The 23,115-nt window shown below is 45.4% G+C and overlaps 1 protein-coding gene across 1 annotated transcript in view; it reads left to right on the top strand.

Moving 5' to 3' along the window:
- EXT1 (exostosin glycosyltransferase 1) overlaps positions 1-23,115 on the top strand; it is a 258,956-nt gene that overhangs the window by 203,817 nt on the left and 32,024 nt on the right. The window contains exon 2 of the mRNA XM_031691269.2: positions 22,301-22,394. Coding sequence (XP_031547129.1) covers positions 22,301-22,394 — 94 coding nt within the window. The remainder of the gene's footprint in view (positions 1-22,300; positions 22,395-23,115) is intronic.

Raw genomic sequence — 23,115 nt, 5'->3', positions numbered from 1 at the left:
AAGCCTCTTCAGCTTGTTGGCATTTCTGTTCTGTTTGGATACTGTGGATTGGCAGACTGCGTTCCTTTCCTTAAGTTCTTCCCCATCCTGGATGTGAAGCAGGCACGGGCCGGTTAATCGGGGTTCACAGAGGAGACGGGAGCCTGGAGAGAAGCCTTCCCTAGTGGAGTGGGGCGGGCGCCGGGAGTGGGGACGGCCTGCGGGCCCTGGCAGCAGCAAGGCCAGCCCGCGAGCGCAGGGTTGTGCAGAAAGTGAGATTTTGGGCAGGCAAGTGGCCCTGGAGAGGTCCTGAGGGCCCCAGGGCAGGTGAGGGGAGGAAGTGTAGAAGCAGACCCGTCAGGAGAGCGCGGCCTCCCTGCCGTCAGCTGTGAGGCTGCCTGATGCTGGTTCCTGGCCCTCCTTCTTGAGCGAGGACCCTGGCAGGACTCTAGAGTTTATTCTGAGACGTGGTTTGTCTTTGTTTTTGTTTTTGTTTTAATTCTTATTTCTTATTGAGGTGTAGTCAGTTGTGAAACATGTTCTTATTGTAACATACCACTTGGCAGTGAGGATGTGAGGAAGGATCTGGGTAGTTCCTCCCTACCTCTGTTGCCGGGCTAGCATCCCTGACTGAAAGACCCTGACCAGAGGAAGCAGCCGTATTGGCTTAAGTGGCTCCCAGCGCCGGTACCTAAGGTACCGTGGCCTGGGCTGTGCTGATGGCTTGCCCTTGTGCCGCACGGCCAGGAGTGGGCTCGGTCCCCCACCCCCCAAAGGACTGTAGCTCCTCCGAGGGGAACTGGATGCAGGGAAGGACGGCAGCAATTATCCAATGTGAGAACCCACAGGGATGGCACGTGTGCTTTGGGTTGAAATCCACCTTGGACTCTCCTCTGTGAGGCTGTCCACCCTCGTCTGGGGCTCCGTTTGTCTGGAGAAGAACGTGGGCAGATGTGCCGTTGGCAAGTGCTCATCCCTGGAGCCACAGTCCTCAGATTGGAAGATCAAGTATGGACTTTGTGTCTGGAACAAGGGAAAAGCCCAGTTATAAGAAGTTGAGATAAAAACCTAAAAGGGATAACGGCATCAGTTGTGTGCTGAATGCCTCGATCTTGAACCCAAGCTTCTCAAGGCTTCTCTCTCCAAAGTGGACTAGTTTGAGAACTTCGCGTGGAATTAAACTTGCAAGGTGGCTGGTCATGTGTTTCCCAGTGGGGCTTTGAAGACAGCATGTGAAGGGGACCAGCAAATTTATCTGGCCGAGCATACAAACTGATTATTACTGGATTGGTTGATTAAGAGGTATGTTTATGTTCAGAAGAACATACAGTGTCCAATTAGCAAGAGAGCTTTTTGAAAAGTAAAGGCAAAGAAGGAAGGAAAAAAAAAAAGATATGTTGAGGGGAAGTGGGGAATCAGGGTCTCCAAAGATTATTAAAAGTAAAACTCCAAGTCTGGGATCCAGCCAGGGTGGTTGGTGACTGATAATCATTATCATGTGACCATTCACTGTTTGGTAGTGTTTGAAAAAGGCTTGTTAATCCCATTCCAATTCACAATGGGCAGGTGGCCAATTCATACGAAACACCTTGACGGTCCGCACTAATTGGTTTGTCTCCATGGAGCAGCCACATTGAATGGTCCATGGAGATGGATGGATGGTTCCTGCAATCCATCCCCCTCTTACAGCTCTCCTCCTCTCCCCAACCACCACCACCCACTCCACACACACACACACACACACACACACTCACACACACTCACGCACACACACACTCACACACTCACACACACACACACCCCAAATGCACGGGAATGATTTTGCATTTAAGTAGCATCATTTTTTTCCTACCCATCTTTCTGGGCTGTAAATTTTCCCAAGCTTTCTTTTTAAAAGAAGGAGTGGATTCGAGATAAGGAAAATAAGCTGAATGTCTTTGGGACATTTTCAGGGTCATTTGTATTTTCAGAGTTGGTTTCACTGCTGAGGATAGTAAGAAAAAAGTTATCTGTGAACAAAGCAGAAATGGACTTCATGTTTTGGAAAGCCAGGGAAACAAATTCCTAGACAAAGATTCATGCAGCCTAGAAATCATTTCAGAAAGATCTACTGACCCACAAAAACTTGTACCAGCCCACAGAAGCATTTCCAAGAATGACTAATCATGTACTATTGAGAGATAGACCCAAAAAAGGATAAAAACAGGCGTTTATGCAACTTCGATTGATAGCTGGTTCCTGAATAAATAATTACTCTTTACACCTGAAAGGTGGCTTACCAAGCACTGACCACCTCTGGGCTCAGCTGATTCTCTGGGCATTTCCAAGGGGCAGGTAGGACCGATAACATTCGCTCCTTTCCGTAAATGTTCTGTTCAGTCTAGCCGGGCAAGCAGTGGCATTTGGTGGCAGTTAATTTTCAGCTCTGGAGCTGGACTGAATCCTGGCTGTGATCCTGATCAGCTATGTGACCTTGAGCAATCCCTTCACCTCCCTGGGCCTCAGTTTTTTAATCGCCCATCCCTGCCATAGAGGCTCTGCTTAACTGAAAAGTATATTTTATAATGAACATGTTTTTAGTTTTCAGTTTAAAATGACTTAACTTTTGGTGCCTTTGGGTTTTACATAAGGGAGAGAAACTTCCATGTGGTGAAAAACTGTAATATCTGCTTCCTTTATTAACGTGACATTGCCCACCCCTCCTTCTCTACCCCACCTCCACCAACTGAGGGTAAATTAAAGCAATATAACCCAGTGTAAACATTTGTTAACCCAAATGCATTTCCAGACATTCAGTGTGTGCACACACCTGGTTATACGTTTAGTGCCATCATCTCTAGATAGGATGAATTTCGAGGACCTGCTTCTGGTAAGCCTTGCTGTGAGTTTTGACAAAGTCAGAAATAAACAATCTTACCTATAATTATCTCTGTCTGCAGAATGCGGTAGATAGGGAACAATGGGTATGAAATACTCCAGCTTCCTAGGGTCCAGGAGGGGTGAAAGAAATAGAGAAAGTTTTTATAAAGAGCAAGACAAAAGGAAGTCGTGTCTGAATAAGCCCATTTGATATTTTTCTTGCTCTGTAACCACCACTGCATGGAAAATGAGCTGATAGGCCCCTCTTCACTGCTGCTTGAGGGTAAAGGGAGGTTTGATTTGAGCCTCCTGGCCTCCATGAAAAGTCAAATAAATAGGAAGTGAAATTTACAAGGGATTCCAATAAAATCAACCAGTGTTTGCGTAGGGTGGACCAGCACATCTCAAGCACTCGTTCTGGCTCTCAGAGGATCATTTGGGCTTCCATCATGGTAATTGGTCTTTTATGCAGATAAATAATGATGAATGTTAGATGCACGAAAACTATACAAGAAATCCCAGCTTCTGCTCTTTTGAAAAGTCCTTGTATCTTTGGAGAAGAGAGAGGAAAGTGAGGAAACTCTGTAGACTACCCTAAAGAAAACCTGCAAGGCTTGGTAACCCAGTGCTGTCCGCTAAGTTAGTGGATAATGTCAAGGATACTTTTAATTTGGGGACAACGAAAAATGTGTAAACCTGTTTCCCAGACTGACTGAGAAAGAACGGAATTTTAAAAAAGGTTTCTGACGTTTGTGTTTTTGCTATAAGTTTGAAATATGTTCTTAAGGTTTTTTTTTTTTTTTAACATTTTGGTGCATTATTCCTTTCCCTTTTGAGAGGATGGGGTAGTTGTGAAATTGTCTTGTCATGATGTCAGTGTAGTAAAATTCTGTGCAACTAGTTGCTTGTGGAAGTGGTTGGAATAAACTTGCAGATCCAGGCCGACTGGCAACAGAAACTTTTCCAGCAACATGGGTGACAACTTCATCTTTTGGAAAACTGTATCCAGGTCGTAAAGGCTGGCAGTGATTTATGCTGACTCGGCTTACGGCGCCTTCTATGCGTATATGAGATACTACCGGATTCTACGGGGCTTCTTAAAGAACTCCACTCGGTCCACTTCTTTCATCCTTCTTCCTCAGGCTGCCTTACTGACATGTCTGAAGTGTGATTTGAGGGTCTGAAGGAAGAAGGAGTCAGGATCCGGAGCCATCTGGAGCCTGGGCAAGTAAGCACAGGGTGAACATCTGTTTGAAACTTTGTAGAGATATCAGCGCCACTGATTGATAGTCCTTTGGGGAGTCTGTGTACAGAACCCAGACTCAAGAGGAAGCTGGCATCTGGCAAGAGTTGGGGTACACAATTGTGCTTGATTATCAGGATATGACAAGTCTGTCTAGCCTACATTCATTGCCAAATTGTAGATTTCTTATTTGGGCCACATTGGTCCTCTCTGCCACCAAAACCTTAAAAATACAAATAAACTCAGACTTATCATACTCACATCAAAGTATACACAGTAATACACACATATCAAAATAAAATGATGCTTCTGAGGATCATTAGAGTATAGAAGCTAAGGGTATGCACTTTGGAGTCAGGCGACTGGAAGTTCCAATCCAGGCTCTGGCATATAATTAGCTGTGTGACTATGGGCAAGTCACTTAACCTCTCTGTGCTTTTGTTTCCTCATCTCTAAAAAGATGTTAGTAATGCTTACTTTTTAGAGGTCTTTTGAGAAGTACATGGAGTTTATATATTAAGGAACTTTAAATAGCACCTGGAAAAATGAAGCACTATAGAATTTTGTGTGTGTTTTCTTTCCCTGGAGTGTATGATTATGCATCAAATCCAGGGACACCCACTGCCCCGCCAGAAAAATGCCTTCAGTTGTATCATTTCCCTTCCTTCCACCTCCACCACCACCACCTGACCCAGACTGGCTTGGTTTCCCTTGTTCCTTGAGCATGTCAGGAATGTTCCAGATTGGAGCTCTGCACAAGCGGGTACCTCTTCCAGAACTGTTCTTCCCACGCCCCCTTTAGGATGCTGCCTTCTCTTCAGCTTTCAGGCTGTTTCAAGTGTTGCTTCTTCATAGAGGGTTTCCCTGACCACCCAACCCTGACTCAGATGCCACCTCCTACCGCAGACACTCTGATATCCCCTGTCCTTCAGCCCCCATCAGGGTGCATAGCTGCAGATGATTTGCATTCCTTCAGGGTCCGAATCCCACAGTAGATAATGAACTCCATGGGGAGCACATCTCACTGATGTTTGAGTCCCCGTTGTAGAGCCCGCCTCCAGCCCAGCGCAGTACTCAGTAAATATCGCTCCAAAGTAAATGGCTGGCCGCCTGCTGGGCTCTGTTAGTCTGTTCAAGGTGATATGACTAATGCGTCTCTTCTGAGCTGGCCAACCCTGATTCCCATCCCCCGACCCCCATCCCACCCCTTTTACGTATATTAGAACAGAAGTCAAAGAAAAGTCAGGGAGAAAATCAAATGCCTCTTTTAGAGATGAGGCGTGTCCTCCTTCTCCCCACTTGGTATTATTTTGACCATCTGGTTGGGAGCTAAGGAGGAGGAAGCAGGACGTCCTTTCTGATCAGGTGAGTTCAGTGGGGACACTTGCCATGTGGATGTGCCCCATCTACTGGTTGAGTCGAGTGGTTACATCCTTAAGGGATGGTAATAGCCTGTGCAGGTAATGCTGGCCATCCAGCCTCTATAAGAGCAGCTGAGACTGGGGTTTCTATCACACGTCATTACAGCAGAATGAAAGGTAGAGCCTGGTTTGTTTGTGGGGCACGCATTTTGCATCTCTAATGTCTTAAATTTTCACCAGGGTCGCACACATTCTGTGGTGTGGGCTTTGCAAGTTTGAAGGGAAGAGTTTCACACTTGTGTCCACAGGTTAAAATCTGTAGTTTAACGTCAGTGTTCACTGTTTGGTTGTTCCTTGTGAACGTTATGTTGACCACATTTGCAGCATTTAGAGAATACCTTCTCTGCAGAGCATCTGAAGGAGATACGGACATCACACACACTTTTCAGTCTTCCGTTAGGGACTGTGGGCCCTTAAGATGAAAGTTTCAGGATGAAGATAGACTCTCTTTCTCTCTCTCTCTCTTTCTCACACACAAACACACACACACAGGCGCGCACACACACACACACATCACAACTTACATCACCTGCAAATCTCAATAAATAAATTGGGGAAGATGGAATTTGTCGGTTTGCTTAAAGAAACATAATTATTTTAAAATGACAAATGGTCCCTTTGTCAATAAATGATTTATATCTTAGCTTCCATGCCTGGATACCTTGTGTAAATTATGAATTAGCTTGTAAGTGGATTTAGCCAGGGGTACCCAGCAGGTCTCTGGGCTGAGGGCTAACTGGGTAGCAGTTCTGTCACACTGCTTTTCTGCTGCTGTTGTGTCAGGATGCAGATGTCTGAACGTGAATTCGGGTGAGTGTAGCTTTAACGTGTGCTCCTTTACCAGGACTCATCCATCCAGCATCTCCATCCAAAAGAATCTCCCCTCACGCCACCCCTGCCACTCCTGCCAAACTGCAACATCAGAAGTAGTGAGAAGAACATGAAACCATCTTAATTCAATCACTCTCGATTATGGGTTTATTTTTTCTTTTTGAAAATAATTAAGTATTTGCTGATTCTTCCTCACTGTTATTCTGCAGAGCCTCCCGAGGGAAGGCTTTGAACAACTGGTTGGGGTTTGTGCCTGTATGTTTGATCACTGAGTTATTTAGAACTAGAGGATTTCACGGTGACAAGTGAAACTGCAGCTTAATTTGGTTTTTCTCCATTCAGGATGCTTTCAGGCACCTGAGCACATGTGCCCAACACCCTGTCAGAACCGAAATGAAAGAGGGAGGGAGGGAAGGAGAGAGATAGAGGGAGAGAGAAAGGCAGACTATGACTGCATTAACTTATCCGGAACGCAGCAACCAGAAAAACCTGGCAGTCAGCCATCTAAATGTCTGCATACATGTAAATTCTGTATGTTAAGGGTTAGTTGTATTTTATTTGAATTAGGTAATTGGAATGAACACCCAATATTTTCAGTGCTCAGTGCTTTGAAAGATCGCATCTGTGCCTCTTCTTAAGACATCAGAAACTACCAGTGCAAAATCCCAGTGAAGCTGGCAGTTTCCTGTACTTCAGGTGCAGACAGACTGCGTTTGGATTTTAATTGTCCGTCTTTGCTGGCGGTGTAACTCTGGGCAAATTACTGGGCCTCTGGCAGATCTCGTGCTCAGCTGTGAAGTGGGGATAACAGTACTGACCTCAGACCGTGACGCTTGGATGGTGATGCTGTAAAGTACTTCGCTCAGTGTTCATTGTATGAGTGTGCTAAAAGTTGTGATGGTTGTTCTGTCATTATCATTATTGTTACTTCTGTACGTGGTTATTATTTTATAAATATATTGTAGGTGTTTTTTACTAAGAGCCTTTCCTTGGACATTTACATCAGCTTTCTTATTCTAGGGGAGATTTTGATTTAAAGAGTGGAAATGTATTTTATGAGATTGAAATATATATGTGTGTGTGTGTGTGTATACAAATACATATTTTTTTCCACCAACTTTGTCTTCTAATTGATTTTCTAAGGGATTTGCCACCTTACAGATACAGGCGGCTGTGGTTTGCTCTGGTCTGGCGTCACAATACGATCTGTATTTTGCTGTGTGTCTGTCGGAGGTGGTGGGCAGGGCCTGTAATCCCTAAATTAGCCCAGGAGGCAGGTGGGTAGTCACAGTGTCTTTGTTGGGTGAACCCAGCTGAGGCTTTTCTTTTGTTCCCGGCCCCAATCCAAACTAATGCCTTAATAACTGGAATTCCCTCTGTGGCCCCTCTCACCTTGAGGACCATTAAACTCAGTGGGAAGGACTCATCACAGTGGCAGAAAAGTGCCCTCCCAGGGTCTTTCCCGGCCAACAGGCCCCGGCCCCACGGTGGTCGGTACTTGAGCTCGGACCTGGGCCTGGGCCCGGCCCCTGGGAGCTGCTCCCGAGCACACTGTCCCAACAGAAGCTGCGGCTTCCTTTTCCTCTCAGGCCACTTCCACTGCATCCTCAGTCTGCCTCTTTCTGCAATTAAGTCATTTCAGCATTTCCTCTCATGGTGTTTCTTCGCCCTAGAGATGTTCGGTGTTAGGGCAAAAACACAGGCATTCAAGCTGCTCGTAGCACTTAGGGAGTTAGGGAATTTGGATTTTAATTACTGTGAAAATATGATTATTTAGGGATTCAGCACCATCTCTACAGAGCATGTAGGATTTTGCGGCAACAGGAAAAGGGCTCATAAATAAGTCTAAAATAGGGGAGTTGACAGGTACAGAGGGTGGGGGAGAGCAGGTAAAATGAACTGCAGCAATCCTGTGTCTCTTTCCTTCACCCTTATCGAGATGTTAACCCTCTTTTCTGCCACAGCTTTCCTCTCGGTACCACGGGTTAAGGTCTGCTGCTGTGAGCTGCTGCTCAGCAGGTGTGTGGAATCCAGGATGCTGGTAATACAATCAACATGTTCAACAGAAAGTGCTTATCTGTGTAGACATCCAGTCTTGAATCCTCCTTTTCCCAGGCAGCAAGCAGCCCCAAACCTTTGTTTTACATACCATCCAATGGATTTAGTCTGTGTCCACTTGTTGAGACGATGAGTTGTGGTATGCGAATTTCACTGGCCCGAATGTGTTTTCAGTCTCACGATGGTCTTTGACAGCTGGCTGTCAACACTGCTCACAGTACCTCATCTCCGTCCGAGTCCTGCTTGACCCTTACTTATCCTTTAGGCTTCAGCTTAATCCCCTCCTCCTGACTAGGTCAGATTTCTCCTCCGTGTGAGGTCCCTGGGGACCATTAGTCTCTCCTTGGATCACTCACCACCAAGACTGTTGATTTGATTGTGGTTAATTATTTAATACCAGTCTCCCAAACAAAACTAAATTCCATAAGGTAAAGAAACATCGTCACCATCATTATCTTCGCTTACCATTGAATTCCCCACTCCTGACAGTAGCGTGCCGGGTACAAAGAGTGTTCGCAATAAGTATTATTGGCAGATGGGTGGATGGATGAGTCTGCCAGTGAATGAATGAAATGTCAGTGTCTCCGACAGGATTTATTTTCTGTCTTCCCTGTCCTGTTCACATGGCCTTGGGGACCCACACACGTGGTAAGGGCTCTACACAAGCTTATAATATAACTAAAAGGCATGTTGTAGGTCTTAGTGCCAAAGCCCCACAGTAGACTGGAAAAGTGAAAGTTATATAAATTCTTAGGAAGAGGCCGTGAGGATTCTGTGTTCCAGAAGTGGTCTTGTTGGGGATAAAATATGGCAAATGAACAGCCATTGGTTTCTCTTCTGCTCTACCTATTCCCCAGGACCTGGGAGTTTTACTTTAGATGGAGGCTGACCTCTGGAAGGATAGCTTCGCTAATTCTCAGCCGGATAAAAGATCTGGCGTGATGCTAGGCGTATCTCTGGTTAGAAGGTCATAAATCAGTCCAGTAGATTCCACTAGTGGTTCTCATGGTGACCCTCAAGACAGAGCTCATTTGGCTAGTCCATGGGACACCTCCAGAAAGCATTACGGAAGGGAGGCAGTGAGCATGCTGTATGATGATTAGATCCCTGCAGTCAGAATGCCTGAGTTCAGATTCCACCTGCCTGCTTATAAAGTTTAGACAGATTAGGTATAATCTTCAATTTCCTCTTCTGTAAAATAGGAGATCATATTACCTACCTCCTAGGGTTGTTGGAAGGGCAAATGGCCAGACACCAAAAGTGTTTTGCAGAAGGTTAAGCATGTAATAAGCTGACAATAAATGTTAGCTGTAATTATTATTGCCATTTTTATTGATTGCAGGAATTTCCATTGCAAGCCCAAGCCAGTCCCCACGACTGCTTTTCCATCCTAACCCTTTCGGACTGTACTGGGACCCATGTTTTCCCCTGCCCTTTCTGCCCCCTTGCCTTTGGCTAAGATGTTTCCTAGAAGGACCCAAACAGAGTGTCCAAGGATGGCATCAATTATACTGCATCTTTATTCTTTATGCTACTTTAACCTGCACTGTAAAAGCCAACTTGAATTGCCTGAAAATCCATGCTGTACAGTGATTTGGGAGGTATGCACAGGCATTAAATAAACTAAATAATGCTGACTGTGTGTATGCGCTTCCAGCCACATTGCCCTGCTTTCTTAAATCATTTAAGCACACTTAATCTAATGGAATGTGTTATGACTTCAGCAGCTTCTGAATAAAAGTTGGAGGGGGAAAAAAATTCTGAAACGTGGCATCAACTAAAACCCCTATACAGTTATTTAAGGCAGCTTAAGCACTTCCACAGAAGCTGGGCTCCGTTGAAGAAATAGCCACTCCTCTTACAGAAGGAAACTTCATTTTTTTTCCTTTCTGCCTTTTAAAAAACTCCTTCTTTTATTTTTAGATTTTGGATGGGCATGGGACTCCAAATCAATTTTCAAGCTGTTTCTTCTCTTTTCTGCTTGCTCAGAATAATCCTTTTTATCTTGCTTCTGCCCCTGCTGGTGTCATCGTGGGCAAGGTACTGGCTTTGCTTGCTTCATCTGGGTGTTTTCACTGGGTGATCTTGGTGGTGCCTCTCAGCTGTTAACATTTGTTTGATTTCATGATTTCTCTCCCTCGTTATTGTAGAAAGCACTAGAGTAGTGCTTTAAGCCTAAGATAGGAAGGTATTCATTGATCAAGTTGAAAAACCTCCACATTCCACATTCCAGGGCTCTGAATTTGGGCTCTGAGAGTTAGTGGTTTTCAGGCAGTTTTTGTGCAAAGGGTGGTTTGGGGTTTCTTTTCTTTTTTCCTTAGACCTTATTTGGATGTCTGGCTATTTGATCTTGGTAGAGAATACTGTGTCTTGACATACACCAGTGCCCTCACCCTTGGCATGTTTTGGAAGCCCACAGGCGGGGTCCTAAGGCTGCCTGAGTCACCGTTAATGAACCAAACTGCCTGAAATGGTCCAATGGTTGCCTTTTGGTACTTGGCAGGAAAATCCTTTTCATGTTCGTTTCAAGGTTGTCAGATATCATTATCCCCAAGTATTAAAAAATTTCAAAGAAAGGAGGCAGCACGTTTGATTTATAGAATAATTATCTAGCTTTAGCTCTAACTTGGCTTTGGCAATGGTTTTGCAAGCACTCGAAAATTAAATCCATTTTTTATGGCACTACAAGGTATTATCTCACAGCAAATGATAATTAAACACCTGTGAAATCAATTAGCCCTTTAAACAGGGGGGAAAAAAGTTTTCCAATTATGTTTTTGCACCTCCAAAACTTTTGTAATTCCAGAACCAGCCCTCGTGGAGAGGGATGTGGTCGACTGGAGCTACTGGGTTAACTTTCCATAAAGATCATCCCGAAATTTTGCTTTGCCTTAATCCCGAGGAAGGCGGCTTGTGGTACAGGCTCCCTTGCAGAGAGGATGCACTTGCCTTTGGAGCTGACTCTTAGCAGCTATCCATCTGACACACAGCTGAGCTGTCAGCTCCTCTACAAAGGAAGTTACTCACTTCGTGTTTTGATGCCAAGTTTTACTTGACAGTTTATTTAAAAGCCAAGATACCTCAATGGAAACCAAGCAACAAGACGTTCCATGTGAGAACTGCTCTCTCTTTAAGGGCCCTATAGCCAAGAGGTCTGAGCCACCTTCCTTACCAAGTCATACCCTGAGAACAGGCTGAGTGGTTAATTGCTGAAAACTAACACAGTGGAAAACTGGCACTCAGGGCAGGCCTTTTAGCCCCAGAGGATCGTGTGTGTTTAATCATTGGCTCTGGTAACAAATTAGCTATTCCAGATGCCTCTTTTGGAAAATGACCTGCACTTCTGGAGAATTGAATGGATTTAGGATAGAGGCCATAACCATTTGAGACTCAAGAAGAAAGAAAAAGAAACGTAAACAGCGCCAGGCGTTTGACATCCTCTGCATTTTGCCTCGTATGTACAAAGGCCATTCCAAAAACACACTTGCCTCATCCTTGCTGAAATTCATATGTGCCTTAATTTGTGTGGTACTCTCATCTGTACCGTTCCATTATGTCCTCAGGAGACGTCATCATTAGGTAGGCAAGACTAGTATGTTGTCTCATTTTAGAGATAAGCATGGATTCAGAACCCAAGTGACCTGCTTAAAATCGAACAGTGACAAAGTCAGGACCAGAAACCACGCTTTCTAGGTGTTTGTGCAGGTTGCATATTGCCACTTTCCATAAACATCTTTTAAAGACATTCTTTTTTAGAAAAAGATTTTTTCTGAAGACTTTTTTAATGGGATCTTGCTTTCGTAGCAGATGGCATTTGGAGAAACTGATGAATCTTAACGTTAACGAGAGATACCATGCTACCACCGCATAAAACAAAGATGAAAGACAACTTCTCTTATATCCTTCTAGAAGCTTGTCCCTAGAATTACCCTTGTAAATGTGGCCACCTTGTTGGCCACTGTACGATCACACAGGCATCATTCACTGAGCAATGAGGAGATCTGGCATTCATTTAACAAACATTTCTTAAAAGATGACTGTGGTCCACGCACAGGTCTAGGAGCTGGGGTCACAGTGGTGGATAGCAGCAGGAAGGCCCTACTTTCAAGGAGGATGCATTCTATTTAGGAAGAACAACAGTAAGCCAGGGAGACAAATACGCGCATGGGTTCTGACAGTGGTAAATCCTGGGACTGAGATGAAACAGGGCAATGGGACAGTGAGTGCTGGGGCCACAGGCTGGTCTGCAACTGTCTGAATGCTGATGTGCATCTTCAGGTAGCTCTGGGGGAAGAATGTTCCAGGCAGAGGGCATAGCAAGTTCAAGTCCATGAAGTGGTGATAGATGTGGTGTTTCTAGAAACTGAGAGAAGGCCGGTGTAGGCTTAGATGGTGAGTGAGGAGAGGGGCGGCTGGAGCTGTGGGCCGAGCACTGGGGGAGCCCTGGCCAGGGTAGGGGGTGATTGTTAGTCTTAGTGCCATGAGGAGTCGTTGGAGGTTTTCAGCCTGGAAGTGACATACTAAACGGGTCTGGGGTTGCTCTATGAGAGACAGATTTTAGGGGGACAAGACTGAACTTATCCTGACCTGAAACTGATAAAAACCAGGGGGCAGCTCCCAGGGGGCTTTTGCATCGTTGATTCCCCAGTATTCGGCGTGCCACCTGATACAGAGGAGACACTCCATTTTCATTTGTCCAGCAAGTAAGTATCAGGGCATGAAGGCCTCCTGAGGGCCATCTGGTCTACCTCTGCCCCATCAGCTGTTCAAATTTTCTCTGTGTCCCATAGCCTCTTGCCAAAATGAGGCCACCTAGGAGTTGGCTAGCTCCTTAGCTGCTTCTCAGGGGAAACCGTGCTGAGCAGAGCTGGCTGGAGGGGCGGGAGGAGGGGTGACTCAGAGCTTCGCAGGCTCTCTCCCCCAGGGCACTGTTGTGCTTCTGCCAAAGGAAATGGCAAAATCCAGACTTAACAGGCTTTCCCAGTCTCTAAAGACCAAACCCCTCATGGGAGGGTGACCTGGTAAACAAACAATATGTGGCATCAGATCGTTCATCATCACACAGATTTTTATGTCTCATGGATGCATGTATGCAGCTGTACATTTATATATTCACGTACCCGGATGGGAGAGATCGAGCTTTCTGTAGACAACCAGCTTCACGCAGCTTTTGTATAACGCTGGTGCCCTATAATTTTTTGAGGATGCACCGTCTCCGCCTATGCAGAGTTCTGAGGTCTCGTTTGCTTTGCTAGTTCAGTGCAGAAGGCGCAAGAGTGAGCTGGTCCTGACTGTCACAGTCAGAAGGTGGAACCCAGGGATGGTAGAGGTGGGAAAGGAGATGGGGAGTGAGGGTAGCTGAAAGCAGCATCATTTCATTAGCAGTGTGTAATTGGATTCTCGAGGTATTTTATAATCACTTAAGTGCAGGGACCAGACAAAGGCTTCAGCGCTGACAAAGAATGCAGGGTATGTCAAATTTCCCCCGGATGGCCCCTCCATCATGCCTACTCTGGTGACAGAACAGCCCAACCGGAATTCCAAACACCCTCCTGATCCCAGCGCCGACCCAGGTTGGCTGTGCAGGAGAGAATGTCTCGGCTCAAGAAGGGAAAGGTCAGAACGCTGGGGTGAGCCCAGTTTTCCTTGGGTGTGGAGTCGTTGCCCTCGCCACAAATCGTGCTTATCGTTACAGAAGCCGGGAGGAGGTTCTCCAGTATTTTTCTTTAGCTCATACGGAGGAAAGCCAGGAGGCAGTTCAGTTGGAGTAGTGCCATGGGTACGTTTAACTTGATTTGCAAATAATGCTATTTATCAGGGCTGGTGAGACACAAATCCCCCCTCCAACCCCTTCATCAGTGTGCAGAGAGGAGGTGAAATTTTTAACAAACTGCCAAGCCTTTGGCAATAAAGACAGAGAAGGGATAGAAAATACACGAAAGGCAGACACTACATAGAAAAGACACTATTTTCCATTCGCTCAGTCCGTTGGGCTCAGCCTCAACATAGAGTGAAAACCATCCTAGAAAGACCTGGCATAATCATGAGCTGGATGTATTGTCATCAGCCAAACAGAGGTTGTTGTCACGAAAGCCTTGCGCCTCTTCTGTGTCTCTCTGTTGCTTCCTCGGAAACCGGTGGACGCTGAGCACTTTTCTTCTATTTAATTCCTGTGTTCTGAGTGGCCCCTGTAGGCCAGGCCCTGGGGGTGGGCATTAGTTCAACAGAAAGGAGGACCGTGGTCCTGCCTCCTGGAGTCCAGTGGAAGGAAAACAAGAAAGCAGGCAACTTCATACAGAGCCAGCAGTGGACAGGTCAGCCTGGGTGCTGTGACACGGGGATGGGGAGCGTTTCCTCTCAGCTGGAAGTGAAGCAGAGGAAGGGAGGAGGGGTGTGGGGGAGAAGTGCCCCATGCACAGCTGGCCCCGTCCAGGCTCGGCACCCCACGCCGCCGGCGCCTGTGCTGGGCTTCTCCGCTCAGTCCACACTCCTGGCCCCACTCCACTTGGCGAGTCTTCGTGGCGCAGAGCCTGGTGAAAGGTTAATGGTAAGATAATGACCTCAGGCTTCCCAGTTTGCCCCTGGGTCTGCCCCAGACATTTAGCTCCTGTAGCCAAGACCTTGGCGTGCCTCTTCTGGACTCGTCTGTCCTTCTGAGGTCATGGTTGCTGCCGGCTCCTTAATCGTCCCTCCCATCCCTTCCCCCCTGGACCCAGCGAGCCTCTTATGTAGCATGTTCAGAAATGCTTCATTTCCACTCAGAGAATTTGGATCTGCCTGTCCTGGAATGGCACCTGTCTCGGAGCAGTTTGAAATCTGGCATTGCTGAGCACAAAAACTGGGTGCTCCAAGACCTTGCCTCCTTCAGATGGCTTCCCAAGATGAACTCCAAATCTTTCATTTTCCCTTTGCCTTGGTGGTGAGGCTCGGTGAGTCCTGTGAATTCTCACAGACCATGGGAGCCTAGACTTTTCCTTATGTTACTTATCAGACAGCAAGTAGAGTGGTGCACAGTGGACCCATTTTTCAGCTAAAAGATTGACTCCCACTCATGTTTCTCAGTTCAAATCTGTGCCTTGGGCCAATTTCATATTTTTACATGCTATGGACTTGGGGCTTTTCTCAAAAAAAAATTGAAATTTTAAGTGTTAAATCTGTAAAGTCCAAGAAAGGGCCTATGGCAACGTAGTTATTAAATAACTGAGCACGATCTTGGACTGAACGCCTGGTGTGACATGGGGCAGACTTTTGAGTTAGGGAGAAAGAGTCACTTTAAATGGTAGCCATGTGTTGCCGATGCTTGAAACTAGGTGAACAGTTTAGGACTTCACTGCATGAGAAATGTTACTTTCAGATACTGCATGTGGGCTGCCCGAGGAGGCAGCATCATATTGTGGAAAGCAAATGCCCTTTAGAATCAGGAAGCCTGGAGTTGGAACCCTGGCATGGCTGTGCCCAAGGCTATCTGAAGTTGGGTTATACCAAGTCCTAAGAAAATGTCTTTCTTCTGTTTGAGCCCTTCAGTGACTCATGATCACTTGCACAGGGTAGTGTCTTGAGGTCCAGGAGACATCTTCCCAGTGGGACCCTGTCGCCTCCCTGCCTCCCCCACCCCATCCTGTGGGCAGTTTATCTCACCTTGGTGTCTTTATTCCTGCTCTTCTATCCCCAGAAATGCCGATCACCTCCGCTAGCTCTTTGCCGAACTGATTCTTCCTCTTCCTCTTCCTCTTCCTCTTCCTCTTCCTCTTCCTCTGATACTTAGCTCAAAGTCTCCCTTCCACCAGAAGGCATCCCCGCTCCTCGCTCTCCCCACCAAAGCCAAGCTGTGGCTTTTGTTTCTCTTCTCTGCATAACCCCCAGCCCTTGCCTCCATCCTGCCGGTTCCCTCACTGAATAACAATCATTTGATAGCACATCTACCTTTTCACTGGACCATCAGTTCCTTGTATAGTACTTGACACATGGTATGCATGCAACTACTGTTTGTTGAATGAAGGAAAGAAAGCACAGGGGAGGTGCCAGGGAAGCTATTTTATTTCCCTTATCCTAGAGCACTTGGTGCAACTCCAACAGTCATAAGTTGTTTGGAGGTTCTTTGTTTTTTTCTTATGGGATGTGATTCCAACCTGGGGGTAAGAAAAGAAGATTACGTGCTTATGAGGATGGGGGCCGAGAGGGAACAGATCAGCTGTAGATGTTAACTTACTTTATAAATAAATACTTGAGACAAACTGGAGGAACATCATGGGAAAACTCAAATTGTGTCACTGTGGAGATGAAAGCCTGCATCATTTGCTTCTTCCCTAGCTTCTTTTTCTTTTCTTTTCTTTTCTCTTCTTTTTAATTTTTCTTTTTTATATTTGGTGGGGGAGATAATTGGGTTTACTTATTTATCTTAATGGCAGTACTGGGGATTGAACCCAGGACTTTATGCATGCTAAGCATGCACTCTACCACTGAGCTATGCCCTCCCCCTTCCCTACCCTCTTTGATTAGCAAAAAGCAGGCTCATGTGGCAAATGTGCCTGCTCCAGAGGAATTGTGGGACGCACCGGAGGACCCCTGGGCACCCTGCACCAGCAACACCCTTGATTGTGTAGCTTTCGGTAAGAAGGCAAAATCCTTTCAATTAGAAGCTGCTGTCGTGATTCACAGCTTCAGTTTTCATTTTATTTTAAAGGATCTGCTCCACATTTCTCCTTGGCTCTGTCTTTGGTAATCTGTTCCTTTTTCGTTTGTTACTTTTTTAAAAAAATGTTTTTATTCCTCTTGTCTTGATATAATCCATACAAAAACTTACAATTGCATAGTGCATTGCCATGTACCCTATATGTACACAATCTCATTTAATCTTCACATCTTGGAGGCACAGAGAAGCTAAGCAGTGTGCACAAGTTCACACAGAAGTGGTAGATCCGGAACCCAAATACTTCAACCCAGGTTTTCTAACTTCAGGCTGACTCTGTTTTCCATTATATTCTGTTGCCTCTCTTCCGTTATAATGATCATTTGTGCATTGCTTATAAGGTGCCCATACTTCCATTAAAATTATCATTTAATCTCCACAGTAGAAGTATTATGTCCATTTTGCCAACCAGGAAACCAAGATCTAGACACATTCAGTAACTTTCCCAAGATCATTCGGTTTGTAAGCAGCCAAGCTGAAACTGGAACCCAGGTTTGGCTGGGTCCAAAGCTGCTTAACCACTAAGCTCTTAATGACTAAGTTCTTAACTACCATGCCAGTGGTTCTTAGAATTTAGGGTGCATCTTCATTACCTGGAGGGCTTGTTAAAACACAGGATTCTGGGCCCTTCCCCCAGGCATCTGGTTCAGCAGCCCTGGGTGAGGCTGAGAATTTACATTTCTCCCAACTTCCCAGATGATGCAGCTGATGCTACTAGTTGGAAGGATGTGCTTTGGGAACCACAGCACTAATGCCACATTGCCCCCCCCCCCACCCTTTTCCTGGATGCAGTGCATCACTGCCAGCAAAAAAAAAAAAAAGTGTTTCATATGGAGGGGAAGGATTTCAATTATGCAGTATTACATGGCCCATTTTAAATGAGGTGTATCCCGTACATTATTCAATGCAACTTTAAGGAGAAAATTATGACGGCCGTAGAATGGCTTGGGTTTCTAGGTTAAATACAGGGTCATGTCATTTTTATTGCATTTTTCATTGCAGTAGTTTATGGAAACTGGTATATCTTCTGTGTCATCACCTATCAACAGGGGACTTAATGGCCATCTGAAAAGGAGAACAAAACCATTTATTAATTAAAGCTGAGTGGTCCCTGAAATGAGTTGCCTCCCTCATCTAGTTACCTTACTGCTTAAGATATCCTGGGTTCATTATCTCTGATATTTAAGAAGTTTATGATTTTGATGTGATTTATATTTCTAAACTTAAGTCATAGGGCAGAATTAGTCTCTAGAAGGATTGTTCCCTCTCACTCGGCCTGTCATCTCCCAGTCTCTTTTCCCCAGCCCCGTCTGCCGGTAAGCATTAATCGGTTCTCCATCCCTATAATTATTTCATGAATGCTGTATAAATGGAATAAAGCAGCATATGTCCTTTTGAGATTGGCTTGCTCACTTAGCACCATTTCCTTGAGGTTGTTGCGTGTCTCAGTCGTTCATTTCCTTTTATTGCTGAGACGTTCTAAGCTCTACATGTACCACGGTTGGTTGAATGATTCACCCACTGAAGGACCTCCGCATAGTTTCCATTTGGGGCTATTAAGGATAAAACTGCTGTGAACATTCATGGACAAGTTTCTGCGTGAAAATAAGCTTTCATTTCTCTGGGATAGATGCCCAAGAGTGCCATTTCTGGGTCATATGCTAAGCCCATTTTTAGCTCTAAAGGAAACTGCCAAACTGTTTTCCAACGTGGCCGCACCACTTTACCTTCCCACCAGCAACGTATGAGGTTCCAGTTCCTCCACAGTCCCATCAGCAGCTTTTATCATCTGTCCTTTTGATTGCAGTCATCCTAGTGGGTGTAAAGTGATACCTTGTGGTTCTGATTTGCATTTCCCTAACGGATAGCGATTTTAAGTATCTTTTCATGTGCTTGTTGGCACTTAGTATATTTTCTTCGCAACAATAGCTCTTCAAATCCTTTGACTGTTTTTAAATTGGATTATTTGTCTTTTAATTGTTGGGTCATAAGAGTTCTTTGCCTATTCTGGATAAAAGTCCCGTATCAGATGTATGATTTGCAAACATTTTCTTCTTTCTATAGGTTGTCTTTTCACTTTCTTGATGGGAGTTGGTGGGGAGCGTACTTTGGACTGTACTCGCCTAGGTTAGAGCTTCTATAAGGGAGAACTGGTAGGGGTGATGATGGAGCAGGTCTTGGCTCAGATCTCACAGATGCTCACAGTTCTTGCTGAGATTTGGCAGATTTTTTTTCTTTTTTCTTTTTATTGAAGTATAGTTGATTTACAGTGTTTCAGGGGTACAGCAAAGTGATTTGTATATATATCTATCCTTTTTCAGATTCTTTTCCATTATAGGTTATTATAAAATGTTGAATATAGTTCCTTGTGCTATACAGTAGGTCCTTGTTGTTTGGTAGATTTTCTTGAACAAATGTTTCTCCATTTGTTGTCATGCCCTTAGGACAATTACCAGAAAATGTAAATGAGTGTTCTTATCATTTGTACCAGTTAAATTGTTGTTTTGCTGGGAAGAGTGTCCACAAAATACCACACTGTGCCATTCTGGACCACCAGCCTTCCACAGTGCTCTTAATACAGGTACCCTCAGGAGAGGTCATGCCTTACATCTTCATCCGCCTTTCCCAGTTATCCAGTGATTCTGTGATAGGTGGAGCAGCTGGAGGAGCAGCTTCTCTGCACATCCTCTGCAGGACTAGAACAGTGCCTGGAACATAGTATTTCTTGAAAGAATGACTGAATACATGAATGAGTTTAAGCTCCTGGAAGGAGGGAGCTGTGGGGCGCGTGAGAACATCAGAGAGAGGAGTTGTAATGCACCGGTGATTCCTAGGCTCGCTGTCACTAGAACCAAAGAGAGAGGCTGGTCCCTGGGCTAAGCCTCGTGAGAAATCTGAAAACCACTGTGTTAAGTTATGCGTACTTATGTTTCTCTGTGTGTCTTGAATGTCAGTATAAATACACGTTAGAGATTGTGTACAGAAGCAGGTTTCTATGGACACATATACACTCATACGTACAGTCAGGGGTTATGGAAACTTTGGGAACAGTGGGATATTCTCATGGGGACATTCATACTCCTTACCTAAAAATGATAACATGAAGCGTAATGGAATATCCAAACAGTCCTTAGTCATCTTGCCCACCTGACTCATTTTGCAGAAGAGGAAACCGAGGCCCAGAAAGCTCACTGTCTGGTTCTTAATCTCACCAGTTACCCAGTGGGTTCCTGAGTCCAGCAAGAGTGCTTGCCCCCCGTCTCCTCTTCCCTGTTGTGTGAATGAGCACAAGCTTCAGTCAGGGGAGCTTCATTCACTCCATCAGCAAATCCTCCTTCTGTACGACCAGTGCAAGATCAGCACCTTGAATAACTGTCATTTGAGTTTTTCCTAAAAGTTTTCTGCCTTTCCTCTCCGTCCACTCCCTCCCTAGAGGAAACTCTGCAACTGGTAACTATGAAACTTGTTACAGTCCAGAACATTAATGGGATTTTACATTTTTAGCAGCCTAATGATGAGGCTGTACGAGCTTCTGTTCTAGTCCCTCAGGGGTTTCTATTCTGGGCATTTATTAAACTTTACTGTAGCCTGAAAAATAGTTAACCTTTTTATATTAAAAAAATTTCAGTTTAAACTTTACGTGTATATATATATAGAGAGAGAGAGAGAGAGAGAGAGGGAAAGAGAGTGTATATATTTCCCTCTTCTCCAGATATTCAATTAGATAGATATTCAGACATTATCAACAGTTGAACTTGAAGATACTTGTCAGTTATTTCCCTGTGTTTGGTGAGGAAAAGAGAAGCCATTACCATCATAATTTAATATATTTTTTTATTTTGCTGAATTTGAGCCCTCTTAAAAGTCTTTTCCACTTTGAAGTCTATTTTGCAGTTTAATTAATGCAGCAACGGTTTTTTTTTAAATTTTACTCTCAATGGAGATAATCTTAATCCATTCACGGTGACCTTTTCTTGTGCAAATTAGTTGTACACGCTTGTTTAAGCAAATGGTCCTTTGCATGATGTCTCTTCTTAATGACGGGTTTATAATTGAAAATTGGCTTACTCCCATATGCCTAGTTTGTATGAGAATATAAAAATAGATGTGGACTTTAAAAATATAAACGTATATATCAGTATCCCAAAAAGAGGAGGGAAGAATCCAATGCCTTCAGGCTATGATTAAATTAGACTATTAGAGTCAGAAAATGCTGGCGACATATGCTACTGTCAAAGTCACACCTGTCTGCCGAGCAGCGGAAGCTCTTGAAAACGGAGAGTGACTTCATCCCGACTGAGAACCTGGGCCTCCGCAGGCCGTGAGCCGCCTCCAGTTCCCCCAGGTTTTCTGACACTCCCAGTGAACTTGCAACTGTGTGCCTAGGAATGCGTTTGGGGAAGTCGTTTTTAGAGTGAAAGCCCTAAACACAGTGGAATGCTTGTCCCCTTTCCTTCACTTCACCTGCGTGAAGAGGTGACCTGCATGTTCTGTTTTGCATTTTTTTAAGTGCAAAACAGTGTGGTAACGCTAAATGGTATTTGAGTAAAAGAAACAAACATCTCTTCTGCAGCCTATTTCCTGCACCCCCTGCTAAGTTTTCTTCTCTAGTTCTTCCTCTTTCCCCATTTCTTAGGCCTGCTCCTTCTGTCTCACCCACTCTTTCCCCCATAAGTCACATCAACCATTCTTGCACTGGGGTCTCTGTCTGCGGTAACTGAATGTTCTCGGTTAAACATAGAGGAGAAAATGAACGTTTTGCATGTGTAATGGTGGTCTCCTGAGTGGGTTTTAATACCGTGGTTTTGTTGGGTGGAAAACAAGGACAGGCTTCGTTGTCCAAATGCCGTGTCATTGGAAAAGAGCAGCTAGCAGGGATGATGGTTTAGCTTATGGGGCAGTCTGTTTCATCAAGACTCAAACATCTGATTTGGGAAGCAATGGCTGGGCAAGCCACAGTGTTACTGGGACCATCAGATTTGTCTTGTACGTACTGTTTGCAAACGACCCTAATTTGCTTTGTCCATCGTGAAGGCTCACATTTGTCCTCGCTCGTGCCACAACCCTCCCCACCTCCCCCCACGGAGAGGTGAGGCTCGCCTGTGCTCTCCTGTTGCTCTGGGTGATTTCAAGCAGGTGCGCACCCCTAGGGGTTCATGCATTCCCCCGCCCCATTCCTACTGGCTCTTTGTCTGCTACTGACTCCTCCTCTCCTTCTAGGTATGATTATCGGGAGATGCTGCACAATGCCACTTTCTGTCTGGTTCCTCGCGGTCGCAGGCTTGGCTCCTTCCGGTTCCTGGAGGCTCTGCAGGTAAGAGACCCCAGAGAACTCCCCAGAACAGGGCTGAGGACTGACGTCAGACGGGGTGGGTTTACCCTTAACGTTTTTCCTGGGATCGAAACAGAACCCGTGGTTTATCTTGAACACCTGAAATCTGTTCTCCCAAGAAAACCTGCAGTATTTTTTATGATCTGGGGTTGGAGGGCCGGGGGGATGATTTACTCCCTGCCTTCTGACCTGAGGAGATTTCAGTGGTTTCACCAGGAGAAGGGAGGGATTCTTCAGAGACGTGTTTGCAAACAGAGGGCACATCTGATCACCCGCCAGGCAGCCGAGCTGGGCTCCTCGCAGACTCAGCCCTCCTCCTGGAAGCCAGTCTCAAGAGCAATGAAAGTGGCTGATGGTGCTATTTCCTGAAAGCACAACTGCCTGTTCTGTCCCCGTCTTAGTCGTCACCCCGGTCCCCTAAATTCTGAGTGTGATGCCCAGCAAGGTGGCGGCACTCACTCAGCCCAGCTGTTCGGAGGCTCTGCAGTTCAGAGGTCCCGAGCGGCCGGACGCTCTGCTGTTCACCTTGACTCTGCAGATGCGCCTTCACTGCTGAGACAGTTGCCTCCATTTCCTGCCTGGAAGTTGCATCCTGCCTTCCTTGTTCATGAGAAAGCCTGTCCTCAACCTCTCTCCTCCAGCACTCCTGGACCCCTTGCTGCTCTCCTTTCCTCCTCTGTGCTCTGCCCCCGGCCTGAATCTG

The sequence above is a fragment of the Vicugna pacos genome, chromosome 25 (assembly GCF_048564905.1).
Source record: "Vicugna pacos chromosome 25, VicPac4, whole genome shotgun sequence".
In the NCBI taxonomy this organism is placed as follows: domain Eukaryota; kingdom Metazoa; phylum Chordata; class Mammalia; order Artiodactyla; family Camelidae; genus Vicugna; species Vicugna pacos.
The sequence above is the reverse complement of the archived record's forward strand: the minus strand, read 5'-3'. Positions and strand labels throughout refer to the sequence as shown.